The sequence below is a fragment of the Aquarana catesbeiana genome, linkage group LG05 (assembly GCF_042186555.1).
Source record: "Aquarana catesbeiana isolate 2022-GZ linkage group LG05, ASM4218655v1, whole genome shotgun sequence".
In the NCBI taxonomy this organism is placed as follows: domain Eukaryota; kingdom Metazoa; phylum Chordata; class Amphibia; order Anura; family Ranidae; genus Aquarana; species Aquarana catesbeiana.
This window is the reverse complement of record NC_133328.1, coordinates 647,870,009-647,885,892: the sequence shown is the minus strand read 5'-3', so window position 1 is coordinate 647,885,892 and position 15,884 is coordinate 647,870,009. Positions and strand designations below refer to the sequence as shown.

At 45.1% G+C, this 15,884-nt stretch overlaps 1 protein-coding gene across 1 annotated transcript in view; it reads right to left on the bottom strand.

The window, feature by feature from the left end:
* The window catches only part of MAP4 (microtubule associated protein 4), a 158,458-nt gene that overhangs the window by 68,542 nt on the left and 74,032 nt on the right, over positions 1–15,884 (bottom strand). The window contains 1 exon segment of the mRNA XM_073632497.1: positions 11,816–15,829. Coding sequence (XP_073488598.1) covers positions 11,816–15,829 — 4,014 coding nt within the window.

Sequence of the window (15,884 nt, the reverse complement as noted above, 5' to 3'; positions counted from 1 at the left end):
TGCCGCCACACACGCTTGTCACCATCTGAACCAAATAAGTTTATCTCAGACCACAGGACATGGTTCCAGTAATCCATGTCCTTAGTCTGCTTGTCTTCAGCAAACTGTTTGCCGGCTTTCTTGTGCATAATCTTTAGAAGAGGCTTCCTTCTGGGATGACAGCCATGCAGACCTATTTGATGCAGTGTGCGGCGTATGGTCTGAGCACTGACAGGCTGACCCCCTACCCACCCCTTCAACCTCTACAGCAATGCTGGCATCACTCATACGTCTATTTCCCCAAAGGCAACCTCTAGATATGACACTGAGCACGTGCACTCAACTTCTTTGGTGGACCATGGCGAGGCCTGTTCTGAGGGGAACCTGTCCTGTTATACCGCTGTATGGTCTTGGCCACCGTGCTGCAGCTCAGTTTCAGGGTCTTGGCAATCTTCTTATAGCCTAGGCCATCTTTATGTAGAGCAACAATTCTTTTTTTCGGATCCTCAGAGTTCTTTGCCATGAGGTGCCATGTTGAACTTCCAGTGACCAGTATGAGAGAGAGAGCGATAACACCAAATTTGACACCCCTGCTCCCCATTCACACCTGAGACCTTGTAACACTAACGAGTCACATGACATCAGGGAGGGAAAATGGCTAATTGGGCCCAATTTGGACATTTTCACTTAGGGGTGTACTGACTTTTGTTGCCAGCGGTTTAGACATTAATGGCTGTGTGTTGTTATTTTGAGGGGACAGCAAATTTACAGTTCCTATCCTATGAAGCGGTATATCATTCTCATGCAAGTTCCTCTCCCATGCAGGGGTATATCACTCTTCTCTCTGCACCTCTCCCATGCAGTGGTATATCACCGCTAACAATGAGCAGAAAGAACAAAATCTATGCCACAGAATCTGGGTGCACCAACCAGCAAAAACTGCATTGGAAGACCACTGCCAAAAGCAGCAACATGCATACAAGTGTGATCAGTCCTCTTCTGATATATTACATGTGTATATTATAGATCACCATGTAGAAAAGTCTGCAGACTCCACTTACACCCCCACCATAGCTCTGTGGCCCTCTAGCAAATATCCCAATAGTCAACACACACACACACCCACCCTAAGCGCCCTCTAAAGTACTAACACCTTGCACCCAGCATTCAGCTGGCGTGTGCCATCTTAATACAAAGGCAGGCTTATTAACCTGACATATGCTTTCATGGCATATACATACCAGAACTAAAGCTGGCCATAGACGATACAATTTGCTTTGATGAAAATAAAGAAAAATCACCCGATTTACCCCCATCAACGCAGCCAGTGTTGATGGGGGAATCCCTCCCACAGAGCCATTGTGTTCTCCCAGCAGGGGGACCTGTCCCTGCAGGGAGAACACTCCTTGTTTGGAGAGTTTCTTGGTCTTCCTGGCAGTGTTTGGTTAGTGGTGCCTCTTGCTTAGGTGTTGCCGCCTCTGGGGCCTTTCACAAAGGTGTGTCTATGTAATGACAGATCATGTGACACTTAGATTGCACACAGGTGGACATCACTTCACTAATTATGTGACTTCTGAAGGTAATTGGTGGCATCAGAGCTTTTTATGGGCTTCATAACAAAGGGGGGTGAATACATACGCACATGCCAATCATCAGTTTTTTATTTCTGAAAAATAGTTTTATGCATATATTTTTCTAATTTTACTTCACCAACTTACACTATTGTGTTCTGATCCATCACATATAATTCAGATTAAAAAAAACATTGAGTTAGGCTGTAATGTAACAAAATAGGTAAAAAGCCAAGGGGGTGAATACTTTTGCAAGGCTCTGTATATACCAACCTGCTTAAAAAGAACTGTCGTTAGAACTATCGTTATACTTGGAGCAAAGCTGTTTAATTTCACCTGATTGCACCGTCTGAGGGAATTCTTTATGCGGGAGATGAATGTCCCTCTCACAGCAATAAGTAATGTTCAATCATACCCATCCTGCCATCTCATCTACAAACACATGTCTCGTGTGGCCCCGGGCTGAGAACAGACCTACTTAGGAAAGGCCCCTGAAGTGACAGACTGCCATCACACTGCCTGACCATTGGCCAACTAGAGCTATTTATGGAATGTGTAACATCGGATTAACATGACTTTATCTGGGCACAGTTGGAGAAAAGCCAGTACGGAATCCATGAAGGGACTGGGGGCCACAGGCTGCGACCAACACATCTTCTGTATGAAGCTGCACCATTTCCTTCATAAAAAGGTAATTCAAGTAAAACAGAAGGACATTTACTTGGCTCTGATCACTTTACCAAAGTTGCCATTTTCATAAAATCCTGTCCCCTTCCCCAATATACTGCAGCCACTTCCTGTCTACATGCATGCCCTCCGGTGTTCTGACAAAATAACAAACCCGGCGTTTCCTCAGATTAGGAGACCCGTCAGAATTTGTAACGGAAGTGACGTTTCGTCGCCACCATCTTGCTACACCGCGCACTGGTCCACAGTAAGGATACAGAGAACGCGGCAAGCTGACATCTTGTTACACCCACCGGAGTTTTGCATTTCACACTTATTTTTAACAGTAAACTCAGCATATATAGAGAAATGCAGTATTTAAAAATCCGTCTGACTGTTTAATGTTGAATTTAAAGAAAAAAAAAAAAGCATCGGCAAGCCTGCTGATATCACAGGTTTGCCGATCTGACAGAACACCGTTTCTTAGAAAAAGCATCAAAACAGCCCGAGGGATTTCAAAAAACAGAATTGGACTTTATAAGCTCCATTTACTGTTAAAAATAATTGTAAAAGGCAAGACTCCGGTGGGTGTAACAATATGTCCACTTGCCGCCTCCTCACTGTATCCTTACTGTGTAAGAGTGTGAGGTGTAGCAAGATGGCGGCGATGGAACGTCACTTCTGTTACAATATCTCGTCTAATCTGACAAAACACCGGCAGAATATCGAACCACATCACTTCCTGTGACGTGGAATCAGCGATTGCTGAAAACCACATGCACTGCGCACGTGCAGCGTGTCATCGCCGACTTCAGGACACTGCATGTCAAATTCTTTGACCGACGGCCATCTTGCTGCACCCCGCACTCGGCTTTAATAAACCTGCAGTCAGAAGGCAGCAGCGGACATTTTACACCCACCTCTTGCATTTCACATTCATTTTTAGTGCTAAACTGAGCTTGTATAGCGAAATACTGTATTTACAAAATCCGTAACACTATTTTCATGTTGAATTTTAAAAGCAGCGGTGTTGTGTCAGATTAGCAAACCTGTGAGATCTGCAGGATTGCGGCTGCTTTCAAAATTCATCAAAACAGTGTCACAGACTTGCAAATACTGTTTTGCACTATATAAGCAGAGTTTACTGTTAAAAATAAAAGTGTGTAATGCAAGAGTTGGGTGTAAAGATGTCCGCTGCCGCCTTCTGACTGCAGGTTTATTACGGCCGAGTGTGGGGTGTAGCAAGATGGCCATCGGTCGAAGAATTTGACATGCAGGGTCCTGACGTCAGCGAAGACGCTCTGCACATGTGCAGATATTGTGTGCATGCTCAACGTGTGTGGTTTTCATCAACAGCTGATTCCACGTCACAGGAAGTGATGCTGTTCGATATTCTGACGGGTTTGTCATTTCGTCAGAACAGCGGCACATTGTCAGAGTGTGTTGGCATGACTGCTTTTAATATCCAGATACCCATAAGACAGGATGACAACACTGGAGAACAATTTGGAATCAGAGGGTTGCCCCTCCCCCCCCACCCCCCCACCCACATAACCAAAAGTACTTGAACAAAAAAAGGACCTTAATTGGCAGGATCACCAGGTATTTGTTGAAAGCTGCATGTTCTAAAAGGTTGAAATTACATTAAAATATAAAAGAGCCTAACTGAGATTTCATGATTTAAAGCCAAGCTCTAGGATTTGTTATATCCATACAATGGGGCTACTCTGTACTGCAAAAAGTTAAAAGGCTCATTAGGTAGGAATTCCAGGTATGGATATTTTATACAGAGCTGCATTGTTCCAGCTTGGACCAATAGATAAAATTATATACATACAGGGATATACAATGCAATACTGACACATAATCACACACATAGGTTGGACTTGATGGACTTGTGTCTTTTTTCAACCTCACCTACTATGTAACTATGTAACTATACATCATACCTGGTCAAAGCAGGAGACCACTGAAGTAGACATGGCTTCTATAGTGATCTCCACTTAGCAGCTTGCCTGCTGCATTGTTGTGAACACACGAAAGTCAGCCGCTCAGCACGGGCGCCATTCAGAGAATTCTTTGCATTTTCTGAATGAATGCAATGGGTTCTCCGATTGGATGAGGTGGCGATTAGGATATTACCTCTCCACCTTATTCCAGAGAACACTTTACATTCATTCAGAAATTGCGAAGTATGCTCTGAATGGCGCCCATGTTGAGCTGACTTCCTGTGTTCACAATGCAGCAGGGTCGCAACCCGGAAACCACTGTAGTAGTGGTGTAGTAGCAGTGTCTACTTCAGTGATTTCAAGCCTCCAGAGGCATCGTCCAGGTCCGGTCTATACATAGTTACATTGGTCCAAGCTGGACCTAAATATAGCTATATCCATACCTGAAAATTCCTCTGTGGTACAGTTCACATCAGAACACTGTGCGGGAAACACCCATTACTTTTGCGTTTCCTGCTCCGCATTCCAAATGCACTGCACTTGTGATCTGCAGGGAGGTCAGTGCAAATCTAATAGGGCGTACACACGGTCGGACTTTGTTCGGACATTCCGACAACAAAATCCTAGGATTTCTTCTGACGGATGTTGGCTCAAACTTGTCTTGCATACACACGGTCACACAAAGTTGTCGGAAAATCCGATCGCTCTAAACGCGGTGACGTAAAACACGTACGTCGGGACTATAAACGGGGCAGTGGCCAATAGCTTTCATCTCTTTATTTATTCTGAGCATGCGTGGCACTTTGTCCGTCGGATTTGTGTACACACGATCGGAATTTCCGACAACGGATTTTGTTGTCGGAAAATTTTATCTCCTGCTGTCCAACTTTGTGTGTCGGAAAATCCGATGGAAAATGTCCGATGGAGCCCACACACGGTCGGAATTTCCGACAACACGCTCCGATCAGACATTTTCCATCGGAAAATCCGACCGTGTGTACGGGGCATAATTGTAACACAAACGAGGGTCACAAAAGCTGTGAGTTTGCCTGCATCAGACCGCATGGTACAGAAGCACCAGCAATCCATTTGCTCTGCGTTTTAGAAGTAGTGCATGCAAATGAATGCGCAAAAAAAAAAAAAAAAACCGCACCCGGATCGCATGTAAATCACATTCTCCTGTGCAATTCATGGTGTGAACTGGCCCCAAATCTAGGGGGGGGGGGGGGGGGGGGGGGGTTAGAGGAACGAGCTGTAATACATACTGCAGTCTCCCCTCCAGCAAGCTTCCAGTGCTCTCTTCCCCCCCAACAATCCAGGATGTGTTCTAAAGCACAATGCACGACTGCTGGTCCTGAATGGTATGCAAAAGACATCAAAGTGCAACCGCCGGCCGAAGAACCTTAGAGAAGCGTTCAGGGGACCAATTGCAGCGAGTGGAAGAAGCCTGCCAAAGTGATGTGTAAGACTCAAAAGATGGTTGATCTGTGTTTTTTTTTGTTTTTGTTTTTTTTTTAACGCCTACTTACAAACATGAAGGCCACTTAGGTCAGTTCACATTACCATAGCCATGGTGTGGCACCATTTTGTAAATGTGCCCAAAGTCAATGGGACCTGTGCTGCAAAAGCGTCCCAAAATGGTTGGCATGTAAATTTGTGGTAGGGTATTTCAATGTAAACATTACTCCGTTGGGACTGGGGTGGCATTCAGGACATTCAGAAGGTGACAGTATGACCTTCAAAAAAACGCCTCTGAAACGTGATCCACCACAGACTGCAATACAGTAGCATTAGTAGAGCAGTATTAGCAGCAAGTCTGTGAAAGGGGTCTAAAAAAAGGCATTACAGCTGAACTCTCTACCCATTGCAGAACCCACCAAGGATGCTGCCATCTTAGCCCCTTGCTTGATCTGTAGCTACCATGGTGCTGCACGTGATTAGTTATGACACCATTCATTTTGATGGTTTGGCAGCTCGGCTGAGAGAACAACCAACTGAAAAGTTATTCACGACACGAGTTGAATTTTTGGGAAAATGGTTAAATTCACGGAATCTCCTTTAATGAGAATTTAACCCCTTTTTTAAACAAAAATACCACATTCAGCTGTAGGTGCTCCTCATCTGAAGCGAAACCTATACCTCTTCTAACATACCGCCCCTCAGCACTGAATGAATACAGTCGGGTATCCTGAATGCAAAGCTAAATACGACAAACTTGTATCGGTCCCCAATAACCAGATCCATTGTTTGTTTTCTCCAACACACTAGGTTTACTTATCTGCAAACATTCAAAGCATTTCTGAACATAAAATTCCAAACAAAATGATGTTTGGAGGCATCCTGGTCAGGTCCGTCTCCACTCTACCACATTGCCAAACAGAAAGGTCAAGGCCATCCACGGTCAGCTCAATACAGATTTAAACCTGATGCATCTGTGTTGCTTCTCTTCCCAACAAGGACCTTTTTCGTCCATCAAACCCCACCGACAGTATCCCTGAACCCAAGAAACGCCATGCTGTTCTCCTCAAACCCTTCTATTAAAGCTGCCTATCCCGGGAATACAGATTGAGTCCAGCAGTGCGAGGGGTTAACCAGCAGAGCCGGCGGAATAGCGGAGCAGGATTGGGATAGGATGCTATTTATAATCTGCTATTTTTTCCCCTCATTTAACGCCGTCTTTCCATTTGCTACATCTCACACACACACACCGTGTCATCTTATTTGGAAACTCTTGCTGGTTTCCAAGGCAACCCCCCCAAAAATCTGGGTAATGAGAGGGACTGGTGGCAGTACGATAAATTCTACTTTCCGATCATTAGTGACGGCGCAGACCACTTCAGTGCAAGGTCTCCGGGGACTGAAGAGCAGGCATGAGATCCATACATACAGAACAATGGCGGTGAATGCGACCGTAACGTGGCCAATAAAAAAGGGAAATTAATCATCCAACAACCACGTACTGGCCAGAAGTGTCACAGATACATCTCAGGCTTTAGTGCTGCAAAGCAAGTGCATAAAGACCCATCGAGATATTACCAGAGAGGCTTTATAACCCTTGGGGAGCGCAAACTATTACCAGAGAGGCTATATAACCCCCAGGGAGCGCAAACCATTAGCAGAGAGGCTTTATACCCCAAGGGAGTGCAAACCATTACCAGCCAGGTTTTATACCCCCAGGGAGTGCAAACCATTACCAGAGAGGCTTTATACCCCCAGGGAGTGCAAACCATTACCAGAGAGGCTTTATACCCCCAGGGAGTGCAAACCATTACCAGCCAGGCTTTATACCCCTGGGGAGTGCAAACCATAACCAGCCAGGCTTTATAGCCCCAGGGAGCGCAAACCATAACCAGCCAGGCTTTATAGCCCCAGGGAGCGCAAACCATAACCAGCCAGGCTTTATAGCCCCAGGGAGCGCAAACCATAACCAGCCAGGCTTTATAGCCCCAGGGAGCGCAAACCATAACCAGCCAGGCTTTATAGCCCCAGGGAGCGCAAACCATAACCAGCCAGGCTTTATAGCCCCAGGGAGCGCAAACCATAACCAGCCAGGCTTTATAGCCCCAGGGAGCGCAAACCATAACCAGCCAGGCTTTATAGCCCCGGGGAGCGCAAACCATAACCAGAGAGGCTTTATACTCCCGGGGAGTGCAAACCATTACCAGAGAGGCTTTATACCCCTGGGGAGCGCAAACCATTACCAGACAGGCTTTATACCCCTGGGGAGCGCAAACCATTACCAGACAGGCTTTATACCCCTGGGGAGCGCAAACCATTACCAGACAGGCTTTATACCCCTGGGGAGTGCAAACCATTACCAGAGAGGCTTTATACCCCTGGGGAGCGCAAACCATTACCAGACAGGCTTTATACCCCTGGGGAGCGCAAACCATTACCAGACAGGCTTTATACCCCTGGGGAGCGCAAACCATTACCAGACAGGCTTTATACCCCTGGGGAGTGCAAACCATTACCAGAGAGGCTTTATACCCCTGGGGAGCGCAAACCATTACCAGACAGGCTTTATACCCCTGGGGAGCGCAAACCATTACCAGAGTGCCTGGATGCTCAGTGGCGGCTGCTTTGCTTGCATGGCAACCCTGGTGTCCCTCTATACGTGCCTAGCTTGTCCCTGCTGGCCACCATGGCTTCTATGATTGCATGGCATCCCACCAGACATGCCTGGGCTGCGGGTTGGACACCCCTGTCCTGATCCGTTCCCCACTATACTGAACAACCTTGTTTTCTGTGTCCTATTAGAGAGATTTTGCCCAATTCTCGTCTTGGTGACCAAACTGAGAATGATGGAAAAAACTCCAACATAACGGGGAAACAAAAAATGACAAGCATCTCTATTGTTTAGATTTTTCCTTACTACCTTGTACCTGTGGCATGAATGGAAGGGGGAATTCCCCTAAACATTGATAGGCAGGAACAAACATCTATCCTCACTCCCTTCTTCCCCAAAATTAGGCCGTTTTAGATCTTTCCTATAGAAAAGTTTAGAAGTGAACCTTCTAAAACAGTTCAGTAAATAATGTATAAGAATTAGTTCTTTGTGACCGAGTTGCCTAATCAGCTGACCACAAAGTGAAACCGGCTCAGCACATTTCTCCCAAAAATCCCCACCAAATTCTGCAACATCTGAAATGGGACTGGTCTGTTCACATTAATTACACCATCTAACCTTTTCCAAAGCCTTCGAGCGTTCTTCCCTTCAGTTGAAGAGGGAGGGAAGAGTCGGATGTTTAAAAAAAACGCCACTTCCCAAACCAGTGCGGGGTACTAAAAGTCACATTTATAAAATGTCACTGGACAAAAACGTGATTATTTTCATTTTCTTCAGTTCCTTTGCCATAGCCCTCTGAGAAAATTCAAAAGACTTTAGCGCCAGGGGCTGCCGTAGATGAAGCGACATGAACGAAGTACGCGTCTCAGGAAAAGAACTATGCAAAACTGAATTAAAATGCAGGCCAGTTTACGAATGTGCCAGGGGCTGGCACTGGCTTCTAACAGAAATGGAAGAGCTTTGCAACCTAATATCTAAATACAGACATAGGATGATGGAGGATGGTGAAGAAACAAATACCAAGCTAGGATCAAAGTCTGGTTTACAAGGGCACAGCCTACAAGTGCCCCGAGTTATTAAATATGATTTGACCCCCCTCCCCCCCACAGAGATCAAGAGTTCTATAAATATTTGCAAATCACAAATCAGACATGCCTTGTACCACTTCACAGGATGCTCGATCCTTCTGACACCACCAATACTGACAAAAAGGACATTTACGCCATATACCGGATGTTAATGAAACTAGGTCAATTCTCCAAAAATGCCAACAATGGAAGCCAGGGAACACCACCTCGACTCCTCCTCTTCCCTACCAAGCTGGCACTTTGCAATCTCCAGACCTCTCAAGTTATCTAGGTGCATCTCCCATTGGGAATCTGTTCAAAAAAAAAAAAAAATGGTTCATAAATGGTGTTGCACCCCAGGCAGATTAGCTCGGATTTTCCCTGATCATTCTACTCTATGCTTGAGGAAACATGGCTTCGTTTTAACAATAGCGCACGTGAGGTGGAGCTGCCCACTTGACAGACTTTTGGAACTCCGTTTTAATTTTGATATCCATGATCACAAAAAGTGTAACCATTCCGGATCCCAAAATTAGCTTCTAGAAATAGGCATAGATGCTTGGCCCTATGAATTTCATATGACACTTATCTACCAATAGTCCCCGGACTAGCTATTGCTAGAAACGGGAAACAATCTCTCCCACTGGTGCTACATACAGTTGTCCAAATCATTAACGGCCATGCTCATCTGGAACTCATATTTGCCAAAGCTCACCTAACCCAAGAGCAATTTCTACACCTGTGGTCTTCTTGGCTACGCAATCCTAACTGTACTATTTAATGCAAATCTGCCACTTCGTGTTTCTTTCCCATAATCCTACATGGGCTACTTTGAGATTGAGTTTTCCTCAAACATGTCAACTCAACCTGTTGAGAATGCACTATGAGACCTTTGCCAAGTTCTTTGTACCGTATACTGTTTCCATTCCAGTTCTTTGCTCTTACTTTCCTGTTTTTTTACCTTTAAAGTACAACTTATGGCAAAACTCCTTTCTTGGTTTTGGATGGAGTGGAGAGGTATTAGAACCCCTGTCAGTTTTTTTTGCGGTCTCTGCCGCCCATTAGGGAGATTCCCCCTATTTGTCCTGTTTACCATTATCGTTGAAAGTAAAAGCAAAAGAAAATCCTAAATTTTGGGTCGTCCACAGAAAAGTAAGAGGGGAAATCTTCCAATGAGGACACCAATCCTGGTGACCTAGGAGTCCAAGAATTCCCTTAATTTGCAGGAAATTCCTCTCACTTCCGGTTTGGCTATGGAATAGGAAGTGAAGGGAAATCTCTGCAATGGGACACAGATGCCATAAAAATAATCTGACAGGGGTTATAACCCTCCTTTACTGTAAGCAAGACCTTGTCCTCAAACATTAGTACCCATCCTCACCCCCATGCATTTTTGGCTACATGGGCAAAAATTCCTACAGACACGTCAAAATGGTGTTGAAAGCCTTCACAGAAGAGCCAAGGCTGTTTTAGCCTTAAAGTGATTGTAAAAAACGCAGAAGGTGCATTCTTTGCATTAAATAAAAAAAGTGTGCAGCAGCCACCTGAGCCCCATCTCTATCCAGCGAGTGTCCACAAGTCCCTTGGCCGTCCGGGACTCTCTCTCCTGATTGGCTGATACACAGCACCGGCGCCATTGGCTCCCACTGCTGTCAGTCAATAAGGACAGAGGGGGTAAGGCCAAACTGCAGATCCATGTCTGAATGGATAGACGGAGCTGCAGGTTGGCCGCTTGCTGTGGGGGTATTCGACAGGAGGGAGGGGCCAGGAGCAGCAAAGAGGGACCGGAGAAGAGGAGGATCTGGGCTGCTCTGTGCAAATCCACTTCACAGAGCAGGTAAGTATAATATGTTTGTTATAACCAAAAAATAAAAAAAAAGACTTTGCAATCACTTTAAAAGGGAAGGTGAAGAAAGTTGTAGTGGGATGCCCAACAAGGCCGTAGGTGAGTTACTCACAAACCTATGACCATATAGCGCAAGTTCACTACTATTTACTAGAATCTGCTAAAACAGGTAAGTATTAAAAGGGATTCCCAAGATTTCTTCAGGACCAAGGTCAAGATCAAATTCCCATGCAGAGTAAGAATTGCAAACACTGCAAATCAATAGAAAATTGTCAACCAAAGCAAGCTATTAGTAGACAAACCATGCAAACCACAAGTTGGTTTTTAACTTCCCTAAACTATTGCGCAGAACACAGCAGTTTGTTGAAGGTAGCTGTACTACCAGCTGCGCTACCAACATCCCAAACAGAACACTATATATACACGCTTCCAAAAAAAAAAAAAAAAGCGACATTTGGAAATGGACTACAAACTATTGTATAAATTATACAAAATCTGATTTTGCACGACTTTTTAACTACTCCACGGCAAGGATTACCACCTGAACCAAGAAGATTAGAATTGTGCAACACACAAGCAGTATTACTGGAAGAAGCCAAACGCCATGCCACCGAAGTGATGAAGCCATGCTCGGCTGCCCATAACGTCACTCATTAGGAAGAACACACCTTTTTCTGGTCTCTGCTCGTTTATTCTGTTGTCCTTTGATGACCTAGGCTTTTCCACCTCTGTGCTAGAAGCTCTGGGTGCTGGAGCAACACCTCGAGACTTTGTTGGCCTCATGTACCCTTTAATAGCTTCAGGTGCTTTTGCCTTCTCTTCTGTCTTGGCGCTCTTTAGTTGCACTCTCTCTGAAGATGGTTCCTTCTTCGGAGCAGAAACTGCGGTCTTTAGTTTTGCTTTGGAAGCATCTGTGGCCTCACCATTAAAATGTTTATGAGCAGGAGGTGATATTTTAGCAGGAACCGCTTGTATAGCATCCTCAGCAGTTGCAGCCAGAGGGGCACCCTGGACTTGAGGTTCTTTAAGAGGCAGCTCTGTTGCGTCTCCATGCAGTTCGGTCTTTCTGGTGGCAATTTGATTTTTTTCCGTCTGAGTTATACCTGAATCAACCTGCTTAGATTCTTCTGCATAACTAGATGCTTGCTTTTGAAGTGGCACTTCAGCGGCATTATCAGAGGTGGCACACTCTGCCATCTTCAATGTGTCAACACTGGAAGAGTGCAAGAGTGAAGCTTGCGGTTTTGCAACTTCTCCTTGAACATGATCACCCTCAGGAAATCCCAGAGCAGCTTTCACTGAACAAACAGCCTCACCATACTGGCTGGTGGACTGGACCTTTTCAAGTACATTGGCCCCTGTACTTCTGCCCTTTATTTTTCTGAACGAGTCAGCTTGATGCGATAATCCAGATTCAGAAGCAGACTTTAGCTCTTTATTGTCTTTAGAAACTTTACACGTTGGAGTCTCAACCTTTAAAATCTCTTCAGCTGATGACTGAGGCTCTGGACATACCATGAGCCCTTTGTCATCTTTAGCGGTTTTGCTTGTCGGAGCTTCATCCTTTGACAAATCCTGAACTGATGTATGGGAGACAGGATCTACTCTAGCCTCTGGGCCATCTTTATCTCCATCTGTCAGAGTGACAGCCTTTGACAACTCTTGAACTGTTAACCCTGAATGAACCCCAGATTCTTTGTCATCTTTAGCAACATGTGTTGAAGTCTCATTCTTTGTCAAAGAACTAGAGGACTGGGAAACTGGATCTATAATGGACTCTTTAGTATCTCTAGCTACTTCACTTGGAGTGTCACTCTTTGACAACTCTTGAACTGTTAACCCTGAATGAACCATGGATTCTGTGTTATCTTTAGCAACACGTGTTGATCTCTCATTCTTTGTCAGACTCATAGGGAATGACTGGGAGACTGGATATACCATAGACTCTTTGGTATCTCTAGCTACTTCACTTGGAGTGTCAGCCTTTGACAACTCTTGAACTAATGACTGGACCACTGTATCTAACCTGGATTCCAAGTCTATTTTGGGTGCTCCTGGTATAACTTGTTTGGGCTTCACTTTTTCCTCAGATACAGATACATCTGAGGTTAGTGTTAGGATATCGTTAGTCAGCTGGTCCAATAAATCTAAATCTTGGGACCTTATCTGAAGCTCTTTTAAGTCTTTGTTGTGAGAACCCTCTGAGATATGCAGAAGACAGGCACTGCCTTTTTCTAGCAGAGGAGCCGATGGTTCCTTCAGCTTTGCATCTTGGTCCAAAAGCAAAAGCTCCGGACATATGGCCACAACAGACACCGGTGCCTCCTCAACATTAGTAAGACCACTATTGTCTTGTGGATCAAGTAACACAGGACTATCCTTTTTTTCTGAACTGTGTGGTCGCTTTAAAGATCCACGTTCTACTTTTTTAGTGGTTAGAGTGTTGGGCTCTTTGGGCTTGTAGCTTGGCTCTGTATAATCAGCACCACATTTTTTATCTTCCACCCCTTTATCAACTAAATCAGCTGCCAGGAAAGCTGCACTGTTCGTTTTAGCTTTAACTTTGCCCCTCTTGTTTTTGGTTTGTCTGTCATTCCCATCACTCTGGCCCTTTCTAGATGATGCAACTAGCTGGTCCCTTGGCACAACAGGGTTTGCTAGATTATCAATCTCTGAACCGCCCTTATGTTCTGGTAAGAGACCTTTAATGTCCTTCATTTTACATTTATCTTCTGGAGTGGACTGACCCAAATCTGGTTCTGCAGTTCCTAATGTTAACGTTAGCTCAGGTTCTTTGACTTCTGAAGACACACCAAGAGTCTCTTGCTTACCTACTATGCTTATGGTGTTCTCCAACACAACAGGTGAGGTCTGCTTGGCTTCACCTAGGTCAAAGTTAGGTGCATGAACAATGTCAGGGGTGTCTCCAATATCTAGAGAATTCGCCATCAATAGTGACTGACCCACATCTGGTTCTGCAGTTCCTAATGGTAATGCTAGCTCATATTCTTTGACTTCTGAAGATACACCAAGAGTCTTTTGGTTATCTACTATGTTTACGGTGCTCTCCAACACAACAGGGAAGGCCTGCATGGCATCACCTAGGTCATAGTTAGGTGCATGAACAATGTCAAAGGTGTCTGCAACATCTAGAGTATTCGCCATCAATTGGGACTGACCCACATCTGGTTCTGCAGTTCCTAATGGTAATGCTAGCACAGGTTCTTTGACATCTGAAGATACACCAAGAGTCTTTTGGTTATCTACTATGCTTACAGTGCTCTCCAACACAACAGGCGAGTCCTGCCTGGCATCCCCTAGGTCAAAGTTGGGTACATTAACTATGTCAGGGGTGTCTGCAACATCTAGAGTATTCGCCATCAATAGGAGCGCCTGGTCTATTTTAGTTTTTTCCTCTTTTGCCCTAGAACCCAATAAACTGCCGTCTACATTTTTAACTCCCAAATGTTGACTGGTACCAGATGGGGGTTCTGCACGGTCAGCGCTCTTGCTACTTGGACCTTGCTTATGTTTTAGTCTTTGACTGGATACCTTTTGTTTAGTAAATGATTTCTCCTCTCCTGGCACTTCAGCAGGGAGTGGCTGCTCTTTCCTGAAGGAAACCTCTTCATCTAACAGAATATCTACTGGGAAATGTTTGTGTCGTGGTTTGGAGTCAAAGACACCATATTCCGCTTGCCACTGTTTAACATCTGCCGGGTGTCCTGCCACAGGACGATCCCCCATCCGCTTGTCTCTCTTTTTTGGCTTGTCCCCTTTCATGCCAGGTGCCTGGAAGGGCCTTTCAACCTCTAAAACAGGAAAATCAGTACCCAGTTTTTCCCCTGTCCAGTAATCGCCTTCTAAAAACAACCGTTCTTTACGATATCCAGATTTTCTTTCCCCGCTGTAAGCTCTCCCGCTCTGTGCTTGTTCTCTAGGATTACTGACTGCAAATTCAGGATTGAAGTACGGACATTTAGAAACATCTGCGTCAGCTAATCCAAATATAGCATCCACTGAGGTCTCAGGTTTCCTGTGTTCTCCAGTTTGAAATGGCTGTGGTTTGAAAAGCCTGTTATCGATCTGGTTACCAGGTGAGGTCTCAGGTGGTAATAATGGGTAGTTAATGTTTTGCAGAGGTGGCTTTACATCCTCAGGAGAGCACAAGGTCACCACATCGTCCTCAAGGTTAGCAGCATCTGCTATTCTATCAATGACAGGGCTACCAAGGGGCAGATTAGCCTTTTCCTTGATACCCAGAGGCTGACTGGGAACTTCCTTTGTTAAAATTGGGTCAACGAGTGTGGTTTGTTGGCCAACATCAGCAGGCAAAGATTCATGGGAAACCTTTGGCAGCTCCTCTTCACCAAACTCTGACTCTTTAGGATAAAAGTTTTTTCTTTGCTTGGGTTTCTTCTTTTTTCTCCTCATGGACATCTGGACCCCTTCAGGATCTCCTGCTTCCCTAGCAGATTCTTGACGACTCTCCATGATATCACGAGCTTTTTTATGCAACGCTTTGGTTCTAGAGGCCAAAGAATGGGAGGATTCCACTGGCGGAAGGTTTGCGTTATTGTCAGTAAAGCCAGGCTCGGGAAGGTCATCTGAGACGGGCATTAATGCAGTCTTTCCTTTGCCTGACCCAGGTGCCCTGGTTTTAGAGGTTTGCTTTAAGGGTGCTGCAGATACAACAGGGATAGGTGAGGTTTTCCAACATTAGCCTAATTCCACGTT